At 47.1% G+C, this 14,513-nt stretch overlaps 1 protein-coding gene across 2 annotated transcripts in view; it reads right to left on the bottom strand.

The window, feature by feature from the left end:
• The window catches only part of luzp1 (leucine zipper protein 1), a 34,276-nt gene that overhangs the window by 12,062 nt on the left and 7,701 nt on the right, over positions 1–14,513 (bottom strand). For both annotated transcript variants that reach the window (XM_040199613.2, XM_078090030.1), the window contains exons 2-3: positions 2,557–2,871; positions 162–2,430 (exon numbers count right to left, since the gene is read on the bottom strand). In XM_040199613.2, coding sequence (XP_040055547.2) covers positions 162–2,430; positions 2,557–2,688 — 2,401 coding nt within the window. In that variant the 5' untranslated portion in view covers positions 2,689–2,871. The remainder of the gene's footprint in view (positions 1–161; positions 2,431–2,556; positions 2,872–14,513) is intronic.

Raw genomic sequence — 14,513 nt, 5'->3', positions numbered from 1 at the left:
ATAGCATGCTGACATTAGCATTTAGCTCAAATCACTTCTTGACCACAGCAGAGAGAGAACTGCTAATCTGGCTGTAATGTTTTCTCATTGTAGTTCAAATAAAATTGTGTCATAGCGCCCGCACTGTTAAAATGATGACTGCCGTCCCGTACTGTCCTTACCTATGAGGATGTTACTGGTGGAGGTGTGGCGTTCCCTGATCGGCAGGGGCTCACTAGACACACTGCTGCTGCGACTGCTCGTCCTGGAGGAGCTCGGGTCATTGGGGTAGATGGTTATACTACTGGTAATTTTACCAGCCGTGCTCACGTTCGGTTTGGTGGAGATTTGGGGTTTGCCGTTTACAGACAAAGGTTCCGAACCCATCACCTCTTTCCTTTCGGTCTCTAAGATCGCAGGCTTGATGACCGCTTTGGACGTCAGCCCCTCGCGTGGGCTGTGCACTCGCTGGACGGCGATCCCCGATGCGGTGTGCGCGGCGGGCCCCTGGTGGCCTCCCTCGGCGAACAGTGTTCTGCTTTGGAGCTCTTCATCAAACGAGCTCCTGGAAGAGGAACCCTCCGAATGCAAGTCATTTACAGTGGAGTATCTGGCATACCTGGAGGCCGCGGCCCTAGTGCTTACTTTTGAGACGGTCGTCTCAGTTGCCGGCTCTGGTTCAGAGGGCCTTGAACCAGTAGATTCTGTTTCGGAGGCAGAAGAATGACCTTCCGACCCCTGGTCGTTGGGCAGCGGCGGAGTGACGTGGGATCTGGAGGCCGCTCCGTTGGCTTTGGACAGAGAAGAGGCGACAGACGCAGAGACAGATTCCTCAACCTGGTCCAGTGATTCCTGATCCGAGGCGGACGCCGCGTCCTTCTCTAAAGCAAAGGTACTGTCCGGCACCGCGTCAGAGTTGTTTGATTCACTATCACTCCCTACGTAGAGTTTTGAAATCTTTTCCAGTCTGCTCTTCTTATTGTCGCCATCAGTCGGTTTGTGAGCCGTCCTCAGTGGCTTCTGGACATTAGCCGCTGGAGGATAGCGGCTAAGAACCGGCGCTTTCTTAATGTCACTCGAGGATGTGTTTACAGAGCAGGAAGTCGCTCCTCTCGTGTTTTCCTCACTGCCGCGTCTTGTGGTTCTTGCTCCATTATCAAAAGAGAACGCGGTGGCTGGGCTTTTGGGTGTTCTTCTGCTCTTGTGCGCAGGACTTAGGGGTCTCCTCACCGCTTTTGGAGAGCTCTCCTCGCAGTGGAGTGGATCTTTGCTCCTCAGCTTCGTCTCTTTTTTACGCTGAGGAGAGAGCTCCCGGTTCCTGTGTTTTGGGGAACTCGGCTCAGAGACCGTTGCAGCACTCCTGTATTTGGGCTTCTCTTGTCTGAAATAGCCTTTCCCAACAATCTCTTCATTCTCAGCTCTTCCATTCTCCAGGACCTTAGCTGGGCTGTTGGGGCGAATGTTGGCGCTTACGTTGCCGTGTTTGTCCACTTTACCGGTTCCATTTCTTCCAATCGCACCTTTTCCGCACAGCTGCGTCCTCAGCTGCTCCACCTGCTCGTTCAGCTGGCGAGCACGGTTTCGCTCCATCTGGAACTTCTCGTGGAGTTCGCCGTTTTTGGACTCGGAGTTCTTTAGATCCTCCTCTACGATTTCCATCTGTTTCAGCCGATTCTTCAGTCTCTCTACTTCCTGGCTCAGCTCCTTTACTTTGTTGTCCTCATCCTGAGAGCCTTCTAGAGAACTGTTCTTTTCATTCTCGGATTTATTCACGAGACCGATGTTGTCATCCGCCAGCTTCGAGTACTCCAGACTCTTCTTGCGTGCGGCCAGTTTACCTGTGAGGAGCCCAGTGGACGAAAGCTCATCTTCAATTCGTGACCTCATAAAATCTGCACGACCAGGGTCCGCGGACAGGCCGAGGCAATTCTTCTGGTGCTCCAATTTTTCAGTCAGCTTCAGAATGATCTTCTCGTCCTCCCTCTGTTTCTCCAGTAGCCTCTTACGCTCACTCATAAAGGTTTGGGTGAATGCTTTGAGTTTCTCAAGATCCGTAGCCAAAGCCTGCTCCGCTTTCTCCAGCTTCGTCTCAGAGCCCTCCACCTCCTTCAGGCGTGCTTTGAGGGCCTCCAACTCGGACGAGAGCTTCTTGGTCAAGTTCTTTTCCTCATTCAGGCTCAGGCACAGCTGGCTGCAGTCGGACTTGCTCTTCCCAAAAGCTTCCTCCAGTTTCTCCAGCTCGGCCATCCTCCGCTGCAGACGTTCAATCTCGGCCTTCAGCTCCTGTGTCAGGCTTTCCTCTTCCTCCAGTTTCTCTCGGACTGTGCGGCAGAGATCCTCAGCTTTGCGTACCTCCTCATCCTTCCCCTGGATCTTTAGGAGACGCTTCCTAAGGTCCTCCACATCGCCGAGCAGGGATGAGTTGCTGCCTTCTCCCTGGATGACTTTGTCCTGCGGAAGAGAGAAAGACAGCGTTGAACCATTCATTCATCTCGTGACGTAGTAGCTTTGTGTTCCACGCATTGCTTCCAAAAGGCACACACAAACAAACACTGTCTGGAGTCAACCAGTGCTGACCTGCAGGTCAAGTAGCTCGTCCTCGGACTTCTGCAGCTTGTTGGTTGCTTCTTCCAGTTCATCCAGTCTTCGGCCGAGGCTCTGCAGCTTGTGCCGCAGATGCCGATGTGTCATGTCTTTGTGGTCAGACATGGCTTCAAGGATTCTTTGTGTTTTATTTGTTGTGTTGTTCAGATTATTTGATGACAAGACTATGGGAGGTCTACATTTGTGTTGTAGTGTTATCAAGTCCTTTCTTGGGGAAAATACTCTGTCACTGTCGCTTTAAGACTTTGACGTTCCCTAATAGTGGCGTTTAGCAGACGGGTCTGTCATCTGTATGAGGAAGAGAAGAAATAACACTTAGTCATCCTTTATTTGCAAATGACAGTCATTCACATTCCCAAATGCATCACCATGAAACTTGATAATCATTCATTAATGAAAAATTACATTGTGTGGCAAAGGTACCATTCATCATCATGGTGAATCAAGTGAACATAACCCACTGCCCCGCTTTCTTTTTTCAATGAACCACCATGCGTTTCACCTTGCCCGGCCCGGAGATGGAGCTGGCCCTGCTTTTATGTTGTGGGAGTATGGGGGTTTCAACACGCCTGCACAGGCTCCATCACACACACACACACACACACACACACACACGTCTCCTGACTGCTGTTGTATCTTAGATCGATTTATGCTTCCTTGTCTGCATCTGCTAACAGCAGCGTATCTCGATAACACAGACCTCCTTCCAATCCACACACACACACACACACACACACACACACACCCTTCACCCTGGCAACTGCAAAATCACACGCACTCACAACACTGCATTCATGGTCACATGAGACAAGGTAAAAAGTGTTTCACTCTACGACAGACAATAGGACTGCCTATATATATACATATATATATATATATATATATATATATATAAAATAGATCTCTATTGATCCGTGGGCCCAGCATGCAGCATATGTGATGAGAACAAAGTACATAGCAGCATAATTGCTAAGCGTGACCGCTATGAATCTCCCAGCTGAATCGTTCGCCTCATGCATGATTCAGGGAGTGTGCTTTCCTAAATGCTTTTCCTCGCCTTTCCCCGTCATTCTTGTGAGCTTCCCCCACTGGCCGCCAAAGGAAAATCGACCTGAGGGTCGGACATAACATCTGCACACATCATCACTTATCGACCCCCTGACAACAGGCTCCATGCCTCCCTTTCCTTAGTCTACATCCACATGTTCAAAGATCGCCCCTCTGACGCTACATGCCACCACATTTAAAGACTACTGTACTTTTCCTTTACATTAAATAACTTTTACGGCTGCAACCACTGCAGTAAATCTTTTGGGGGTTTTGTCTGCGTGTACATGGTGTACATCAAGGTATAACTTGCAATTATGGTTTACTCCAGCATAGTTTGAAATAGTTAAAATCGTTTCATTTGGTGTTAGAAGCCCAAACTACTCTTCCCACAATTTATTAAATGTCTTGTCTAACATAAACCAAGGCAATAAGCTTTGAAGTCAATATGGGAACGATTACATTTAGAAAAAGAAACAATGTGAACTCAAAGCATTTTAGCTGTAACGTTTTAATTATTCTTTACTTTCATGAGGTCTGGTGGTTTGGAAATCTTCTCATCGAGAACAACGCTGAGGAAATACACATGGGTTGACGAGGGATCAGGGGGAGAAAACAGCTAACCCTGTCGACTTGAATGCCAAAACACCTTAGTCAATAAAGTCATTTCAGGTTGCATAGCGTTGCACCAGCTGTGGCTTGTTAAGTTGTAAAAAAAGCCTCACCTAGCTACAGTCAAATTCTTCATGACAACATTTCACACTGCAGCAGGGAGCAAAGTTACCAGAGAAAAAGGTTAAGAGAATACCTGCAATAGACTAGATGTTCATCCTTCTGTTCTGACCCACTCAATAGCAAAGCATTCAAGTTCCCCTGTAACAGATTCCTCATCTTAAAAGGTCGAGTTTTGGGACCCTACATCATTTTTGAAATTCAACTCGGCTCTGGCCGAGCCTCGTCCTGGTTAATGGTGGCGTTTCACTGGACTCAGCTACTCCCGTCTTGGCCGACTGCCTGCATCTCCTTTCATTCTGCCTTTATTTCTTTGCCAGCTCGCTACCTCCCTCCCTCCCTCCTTCATCTCTCCCTTCATCTCGCTTTTAGACACGCACATCAGCACGGCCAAGTGCGCGCTTTAAAAGGGCCGGCGGTGCGTGCGAAACAACTCGGGCTAAGGTCCCCGCCTCTTGCTAAACCAATCAACATGATTCAACAATGAATCAACATTCACTCAACAGCTACGATGGGGATGAGTTGGAAGGAGGAAAGAGATGGATGGGGAGTGAAATGAAAAGGAGGAGCGAATAAATGAGAAGATGCCGGAGAAAAAAGGTGGTTGAAGGAAAATGAAAAAAAAGAAGGGACGAGGGAATGATGGAGTGGAAATCAGTATTTCTAGTACCATGACCCAGATAGATATGTGTTCATAAACCTTAATATTTCTCTGATTTATTATTCATCTTTAAGATGAATGAGGCCAAAAAAAATGTAAGAAGCCGTCTGGCCAAGAACAAGTTCAAAAACAAAAAAGAATGGAGGGAAGGAAGTGTGCTGGCAGAAGAGTGACCAAAGACAGCTCAATTCCAGGGTTCCTTTGTGTGTGTGTGTGTGTGTGTGTGTGTGTGTGTGTCCTTTGACAATCGTAGAAAACCTGGAAGAGGGTAGGAGGTGCGAAGCGGGGGAACCGACCCCCTTTTGCACAGACTCATTCCTCACGATGGACTAACCAGGGCACTGCCAGTCCCTCGCTCGGCCTCGTCTGCTCTTAAACAGGCCACCGACGCGCTGTGCAAAGCCCTCTGCCTGCAGAAGCCCATTCCTAACCAGGGCATTGGCCGGCGTGCATGGCAAGGGCCCAGGGAGAAAAGAAAATTATTTGGAGATGTGTGTACACACACACACATCGTATGTTTTGTATTTCACTTTTTAAATGTATGACTTTTGCTTCGGGTAACTGGAGCAATAATCATGATGTACTGGGGGGGGAAAGAAAACAGACAAAAAAAAACTGGCCATTTAAAATAAATGCAGGCAAAAGAATTTGCAGGTGCAAGGTTTAAAATTGCAGCAGCCGTTATTTTCTTTGCAACATCAACATTCCCACATCTGCAGGTCCAAACCTGTTGTACTGCTGCGTCCCTTTGCTGTGGGTGGCATAGGTTGGCACATGTAAAGACCTGGGGGGGGGGGCTTCATCTCGTCTTTATTAACAACACCAAACAGACCAGGAAGTACAACTTTGTTAAAAAAAGTTTCATCCGCTCTGCTTGCTCCCTTTCTCTCCCGAAAACACACACACACACACACACACACACACACACACACACACACACACACACACACACACACACACACACACACACACACACACACACACACACACACACACACACACACACACACACACACACACACACACACACACACACACACACACACACACACGTTACAATCATCCACCATATCATTAAGGCTTTAGCCACTCTCTTCCTGCCTGCTGCCTTCAGTACATTCTGTTCTCCCCATGAAAGAGAGAAGGAAGAGAAAGGAAAAAATTCCCCTCTCTTGCACTTGACGTTGGAACTTGGGTTTGGGTTTGAAGCTCTTCTGCCTCATAATTGTTAGTTAATAAAGGGCCCCAGTCCAATCTAAATGCCCTAACCACATCTACATGTAAGGGGTTATTGCCAGCGTGCATGTGACAAATACTTTCTGTGTGTGTGTGTGTGTGTGTGTGTGTGTGGGGCCAACTACAGTTGATGGATGCTGGCGGAGCACTGGAAGCCACAAGATGGTGGAGACCTGACGCTCGGCCTGCATTTTCCCCTTTTTCCAAGAAAGAGAAAACCGACCGGTCTGTCGTTTCCTGTACTGTCATGTTCCTTTTTTCTTTCACCCTGTCAGTTTTGCTCCGCTTTTGGAAAAAGGGTAAAGAAATGAAAGGCCGTGTTGCATTTTAGCAGAACCAACGGATCTCTGAGCGTATTCTTCAGAGCTTGCTGAAATGCGATGGGAATAACTTGGGTGAAATGACCACTTACAGTGTATAAATTGATGAGTCACAGTTTCTCTCCATACGCTAACGGGTCTTTCCTCCGCGGCCCGGCTGCCAGCAACTTTAAAAGCTCAGCATGGACACTTAGCTTCATTTCAGTTTGGATTTCCTTTCATTTGTTAACAGTGTGAACTCATTCAGCAATTTATGGGAAACGGTGGATTTTTATGGATTTTGAGAGCAGAGCGTCTCAAAGCCAAAAGTAACCGGAGTGAGAAAGGAGAAAAACAGAAGCTGCAGTCCCAATAAAAGCCCCACGGATGTTTAATGCAACAGTAATCCCTTTAGGTTGCAAGGACTGTGGCTGAGGCAACGCAGTCAATAAAAAATGTTTTCATTGACACCATGAATGCACACACATTCACTCATTAAATGAACCGTTCTTCTGCATACCAAAACAGGAAAAGGTCAAGCTTAAAAGGGGAAGACTTTGATTAATAAAAACAGATATGTCAGGTTCAGAACGTGTGGCTCTGGCAGTTACCCACAGCCCGTTTCTAGGTCTTAAAACCAGAACACTGTTTATGTGAGAGAGGGCATGATAAGACGATGAGGGAGACAACAAATGCCAGAGGGGGGAGAAACTTCCAGTGTCTGACCTGTGAGCTGATGCTACACATGCACTATACGTGTTTGGCTTCTCTTTGGATGACTTGTGCAGATGTGACGCGCAGCTTGTTGAAGCAAAGCCCTTCCTGACCTCGGTGGCATCACAGTAAAGTAGAGCGCGTTCCCGATCGGCGCTACACGCAGGATTACATGCAACGCTGCCAAGGAGCAGAGCAAAGGGGGGAGGATATTCTCTCCTAAAAATAAAAGACTTAAATATAGAAAATACTAGTCGGTCGGTTGTGCTACAGGCAGGGTGATGTGGACCTACGTAAAGGAGTTCTGATTGAAACACAGAATGTGGCACATTGGGCTTCATGTGTCCACTCTGCTGGTCTGATTTACTCCTCATGCAAAGTTTCTCAATGTCCAAGGTGACATTCACCAAGTTGGAAAGAGGCGATTTCTCCTTGGAAATGAAAACATATATTTTCCTCTTATTGTTTGATGAATTGACTAATAATTTCAGCTGCAATGTCAATATAAATACCAATCCAGCTGCAATCACAATCATCCGTTTGCAGCAGAAAATCACAATAATAGCTAAAACACGTGTCCATTCTGAGACCATTACTAAAATGTCTAAAATCTTGATTATATGTATTCAAATGCATGCAAAATGCTTGCTATCGTTGGAAACGCACACAATTATGTCCCGTGTGATTTGTCATCTTGTTTCCAGGAAATATTTCCCAACTCTACTCCAGCCAGCCGGCCCTTTAAGTTTGGGGTCAGAGGTCACTGACACTGTAGACATGAAGCGAGGCCCCGATTAGGAGAGCCCATTGTGTCGTTTTGTCTTGCAGCTAAACTAAACTGAACAGTGTGAAAACAACGAGGCAAACGTTGAACATATTCGTCAGGGCCATGCATTGCAGTTAATAATACCAGACCACAATGGTCAGTAATCCCCACTGTCCTCTGCGTGTTTTATAGTACGTGTGTGTGATTTGCGATCATGTTGAGTGAAACCGCGAGAGTCGTCCCGGTCGCGAAGCGATAGACAGGAAGACTCTAGAAGGAGACAGTAATGCCCAACCACACTGACATTAATACCAGCGGTGATTTGATATCAGAGTAAGGGATTTTTGATTTGTTTAAGAAAAAAATACTTTACAGATTGTGAGTCCTCTCCTAAATCGCTCAGATGTATGCAGAATGATTTAATGGCGTTCAAACACACATTTCATCAGAACCTTGCGATGACTAACTGGAATATGTGTGTTTCCGTTTCACAACGATAAGATACAATGTCAATTTCACAACACGATGACCCTTGTGTGCTCGTATGAGAAAAATACTCAGGCATTCAGGCAAGACACACAGACAAGAGCCAAGAAAGAGCAAATGAGCGAAATGATGAGTGAGATACGTCCTCATGCCGCACCTCCATAATATGGCCTGCTAGGTTTGTCTCCTCGTCTGAGATGTGGCCAAATATCTAAAGAGAAAACTAGAAAATAATGTGGTGGAAAGCCAAAGAACTAGTGATTTCATTTTTTGGTGGGCACTAGTTTAAGATATTACATTGATAAGAAATGTTTTTGGAGGTCACAGCTGATCACATCATCACATCAAACTGTCCGGTGATGATGGATCGGACACTGATGGGTGAAGACAACTCTCCACTGAACAATTCATAGACACATCAATAGCTCTTAACATCCGGCCCTTCAACCTGCTGCTAAACATCCAGCTCCTTCAGCGCTTTCTCACACACACACACACACACACACACACACACACACACACACACACACACACACACACACACACACACACACACACACACACACACACACACAGTTTGGTTGGCAGGGATGTGCGTGCTTCATCAGTCTGAGTCTTGGCATTAGCTGCCGCTGAATGGAGGCCTCGGTGTCTCTTGGATGAGGAAACAGAGCAGAGCAAGAGAGAGACGCTCCATAGCACGTAGCTAGCAGAATGGATTACTGTAGCAGGAATGCAGCACTGGATGCAACGAGGGACGAGGAGGCGAAGAGGGCAGGAGGTGAAATGATCAAGTTGTACATCAGAGGAGAGATGCTGAATCACAGTTATTGATGGAAGTAAACAAAGTGTCCTGACCGTAAACGTAGTTCACGGCAAGGATAGAGAACAACTGCAGCGCTGCTTGTAATGTTTCATGGACACGTCTATTTGCTTTAACACACAAGACACACGATCGCTACAACAAGCCGCAGCCTGCGGCCCGTTGGCCTGAAACCTAAAACGGGACGTGCCATTAAAGCAGCGGGACACCAACACGAGAAGCTCCTTTTCCTGTTTGACTGTCGGTTTTCACAGCCTTTGTTGGATCCGGACTATTTAGAAGGAGTTCAGCTCAGGCAGGATGTGAACCAGCAGCCGGAGTAATGCACGCATGCCAATGCGGCGCGGTGAAGCAGCAGGGCGCACGCCTTGGCCACATATTGACCTACTATGTTGACCACTGTGGGGGGGGAGCAGGCAACCGAGTAGACATGGTAAGACAGTGACACATACAGTCTCCGCTGACTGACGTGGCCTGTAACACACACACACACACACACCGACCCATACGTTACACAATATATCCAGTATTATGTGCCCCTCCTGCGTGACTTCAGACTACGGGGAAGGAAGTGCGGCGCCGGCGTTTGTGCCCAACGGGAAACCGACTTACAAAGAGCAGAGGAGGGGCGGAAGAGGAGGGGGAGAGGAAGTGAGAACGAGGTGAGCACAGGAGGAGAAACACAAGAACTGAGGTGTAAAGTAAATTCGCCATTTCTAAAAGGTGTTTTATTTAAATAAAATGTTAGGACTTTTATTGTCTTCCAGGAACCATGAGACACACACACAAGGGAGCATAACTTAAGATGCGTCTTTGTGTCTGTCCAACGTTAAGCTCCTCTTCCCAAAGTCTAATCTGTGGTTAAAAACACACGCGCTGCAGCTTAGTAAAAGTGGACTCGCTGGTTGTTATAATATCAACACACACACACACACTCATGCCATCTTTCGGCATCGTTATGTTTGGCAGCTGGCAAGGCCGGGCCCACAATGCAGTCACTGTGGGGGAGATCGTTCACAGTCAAGCTAACGGGCTAAAGAATGAGCTAACTGCTCAGATATGGGGGCGCATTGGGGCGGCTTTGCAATAGACTCATGCCTGAGCAGACAGGCAGCGTTTGGCCACGACAACAGAAGGCCCTATTCAGTTCTCCGGGGAGGCGCACAAAAACACACACGCACCATTATCATAATCATCAGCGTCCTAGAAGTTCCCATCTGCTTCAAAACATGTGCGCGGTTAATCACACAGACACACGCGGAGTCAGAGAAAGCGACGCAGACTTGCAGCATTCCACTACAGTAGCATTCCATATGTTTGGTTAAGCACAGAGAATGCAGATTTAAGGCTGAAGTCTGGACTGAATTTAAAAGGATGAGAGAGGGAAGTAGAGGGAGGGTGGAAAAATGAGGAAGAAGGAGGGAGAGGGGTCTGAAGGAGAGAGAGAGAGAGAAAAAAAAAATGGAACATTCCTGTGAACTGTAGGCAGCAACAGGACACTGGTACTGAAACACTGAATATTACGTAGAACATTAAAGAACAAACTCCCTCCAAGTGGTTTAATCAAGAGCTCCACGCCAACTCGCCAACTCAATGAAGACTGAGCGGTTGTCGTCATTTGTATCCCTGTATAGAGGGAAATATTTGGAAAGACTGGCATGAAAGCATGTGAGGCTGCGGCGAACATTATTTCTGTTGTTGATTAATCTTCTAATTAGTCATTTGATTAGTCGCTTGGTCCAAGAACACCGGGGGCAAAAAAAAAGCGAAATCTTTTCCTCTTGAGAACATGTTGTCATCGTGTTACAGGCGATGTCTTCAAACAGAGTTTGTCCAAAGATTTACTAAAGTCACACACACACACACACACACACACACACACACACACACACACACACACACACACACACACACACTTGCGGACACGCCGATCGTGTAAGCAGCCGCTGATGGACAGGAACCTCCGGCCTTTTGGCTGCTCCTGCCACTCCCGCTCCTCCGTGTCATCCTTCGTTTGTTCCCACACTATTATTCTTCACAGGAGGGAGACGGCCCGGCTGCGTCATGCAAGATTCATGAGGGATGCGGCACCGCACCGGCACGCAGCGTCCTTTGCTGAATCATCGGACGTTCTCGCTGCGCGCAAACGCGCTTCTGGACTAAACCAAATGTGGAAATGTACAAAACGTTGTCGGGTTAAACTGAGCTGAAAGAAACATATCCTCCTTTTTTCATTCTACTTAAACCTTTAATCGTTTTGTCTTTGATCACAGATTTATTCCACATATGAAGGCAGTTGAGTTATCAGTGCTTCAAAACGTGCACACAGTTCACGTGAGGCCACACAGATCGGGTCCACTAGTTGTCTCAATCGCAATGTTTCACAGCAAAATGGAGGACAGAGGAGTGAAACAAGAGTGAAACAAAAGAGGAAACGAGGAAGGATGACAGAAGGCAGAAGAGAGAGATTTCCTCTAGTGGAGAACATTTCAGGGCCTGAAACTCCATCCTGGGTTCTGCTGGCCAGGCGGGCCTCGTTTGCATGGGAGCCCATTTCCTGTGTGTGATTAGCAGAAGGGAGAGAGCGCGCGCGTGTGTGTGTGTGTGTGTGTGTAGTTCAGAGAGGTCTGGTGTGTTTTGTCTGCTCGGAGAGGAAAGGAATGCCCAAATCAAACACTGTGAACAGGATGGAGTGAGACGGAGACGGGGAGAAGGGAAAGAGACAACGTGGGAGCAGACACACAGTGGGGAGAAAGATGGGAAGACGAGATCCAGAGAGTAGCAAAGGTCATAAGCCAACACAATTAAAAACGCGGGAGTCGAGCAAGGGATTGATTTTTCATTCGACGACTGCGAACAGCATTTCCTCCCGGCTGCTGCCCGCATTCCAGCTGAGCAGCAAGGTGGAGGGAGAGTGGGTACAAAAAGCTGACGAGCTGTCAAACGGGAAAGCCATCCAGCTCTTGAAGGTTTGGCGTGAACCAGCCCAACCGGTCTTAATATCTAATGAATGTTGGACCTGCCTGTTCCACAAATACCGCCGGAGAATTTCACCCGCCGACGGGGAACTAAAGGGATGGATTAGTGTCGGCTATTTTTCACTTTTTTACAACAGTGATATGACAAGTGGCACAATATAGCATGTAGACGCTGTCATGCTAAATGTCAGCAGTTAAATGAATTAGCTTCTCTAGCACGGGACCTCCTGCAGAGCAAAGCCAACAAACAGGGATGTAAAAGCATTTAGAAAGACACCAACGTCAGAACGAGCGGGGACCAGTATTTCAATCTTCAAACTTTTTGTTTGAAAAAGGTGAAATAGTTTAGGTGTGATCTTTTAAACTTTTAAATTCTCAGTGTGTGTAGGCACAGCAAGTTGAGCCTTCTACTTAAGCAGAGGCTTTTGTTTGATACACTGACATGAATGGATAAACGGAAGAAAAAAAAAAGTTGAAGCAAATGGCAATGACAGCCTGACGATGATGGCGTTCAAATGAATTCAACGGAATTATAAATTGTCAATAGACAGAATTTAAACAGAATTAACCCTTTGCTCGATTATAAAACTGGGAAGCAACAAGTGAAACTTAAAACCACACTTTCTAAGTTCAGTTTCCACTTCCACAAACACCACACAGCACTTGCTCGAGTGTTGTCTGTGTGTGTGTGTGTGTCTGTGTGTGTTTGTGTGTGCGCGCGCATGCAGGAGCGAGCCATTCCTTGACGGGCAGAGCAGAATTGATAGGCCGCTATTGTTTCCTTTTAAGGTCAATTGTGTCCCAGATACTCGGCATGGCGGGCAGAGTGGAAGATGCAGCTGGCGGGCGGCAGGCAGGGAGGAAACGCTCGCTGCATTCTTCTGCACTGTACCACACCCAGAGGGAGGCAGGGGAAGGCAGGCCGAGAGAGAGAGATGGACGAGTGGTGATGAGAAAGGCAACTGGAGGTGGAAAAGTAAAAGTTTTCAAGAGGTTAAGACGGAGAGAGCTACGACTAAAGGGTTGAAAGCGAGGGGATAAGTACTTCTTTTCCAAGTGGGTGGGCGAGAGTCACCCTTTGCCGAGGGCGCCAACCTCTGCTGTACCCGTGTTTGCCCACGCGGTCAACACACAGCACCGCGTGTGGTGTCCCTGTTTGCCGAGCCATAAACAGTATATACGTACTGTCATGTATATACAATATCAACCCACAAAGAGACTTTAATGAGTGAGCATGTTTGATTCCTTTGGCAAAATCGCCTGTACGTTATTCTTAGGCATGAATAAAGCGAAATATCCAAGTTGAATATTTTGCTAAAGAGGAAAGATAAAATGAGTGGGGCACGGATAGTCGGGCCGGCTTAAAAATGGTAAAATATGCCCGGTATTCAACGTTCCACAGTACACAAATGAGCCACTCAGGGACTTGAGAGCCTTACGGCAATTCTGTGCGGCTCCTGTGTGTGAATGTGTCCACATGTTCACACACACGCACATATAAGCACAAACCACACAACTTGACTGTGGGCGAGCCAGACATCCAATGCTATGCTAGTTAAGTTTATTAGGATTCCATCAACGGGTTTCCATCAAAATAAATAGGTAAAGGACCACCGTCTTCACAAAACAAGAAAGCCAAACTACATTTAGATTCAATTGTGTCCTGTACGGTGATCCAGATGTTCTAACAATACAGTGGAACCCAGAGACAAAGAAGAAAAGAAAAGCAAAGGAGGATGAAGGGACCACCAGAGGGGAGCAGATGACTCGATCCTTGTCTGAGTCGCTGTGTGCGATAGTCGGCTGAACTCTAATTGGAGCCCGTATGTGTGTTATCGCCGTGGGTGATCCAAAGTGTTTAGCTTCCAGTGACGCAGTCCGTCTTAAACATCAGACAAACGAGTCATTCAAAATCGATTAATGGGGCCCAAACTTTATTTTTACAGCGTTTCATTGGTCTGAATCAAATGAAAATACAGCCTACTGAGAAGGAGCTCCAAAGAGCAACGTTGGCATGGACGGGGGAAACTAGCCAACCCAGAGCCTTTACAAAAGGAGACCTCCTCCAAAATAAAACCCAACGCAGAGAAGAGAAGAAGGGGTAAAAAAAAGGGTACAGAAGAGGGGGGGAAGAGGCTGAAAATAGCCTGGCAGTCGGGGTCTACATGCGTCACCACCACATTGATGA

This window comes from Gasterosteus aculeatus, chromosome 15 (assembly GCF_964276395.1).
Source record: "Gasterosteus aculeatus chromosome 15, fGasAcu3.hap1.1, whole genome shotgun sequence".
Lineage (NCBI taxonomy): Eukaryota > Metazoa > Chordata > Actinopteri > Perciformes > Gasterosteidae > Gasterosteus > Gasterosteus aculeatus.
The sequence above is the reverse complement of the archived record's forward strand: the minus strand, read 5'-3'. Positions and strand labels throughout refer to the sequence as shown.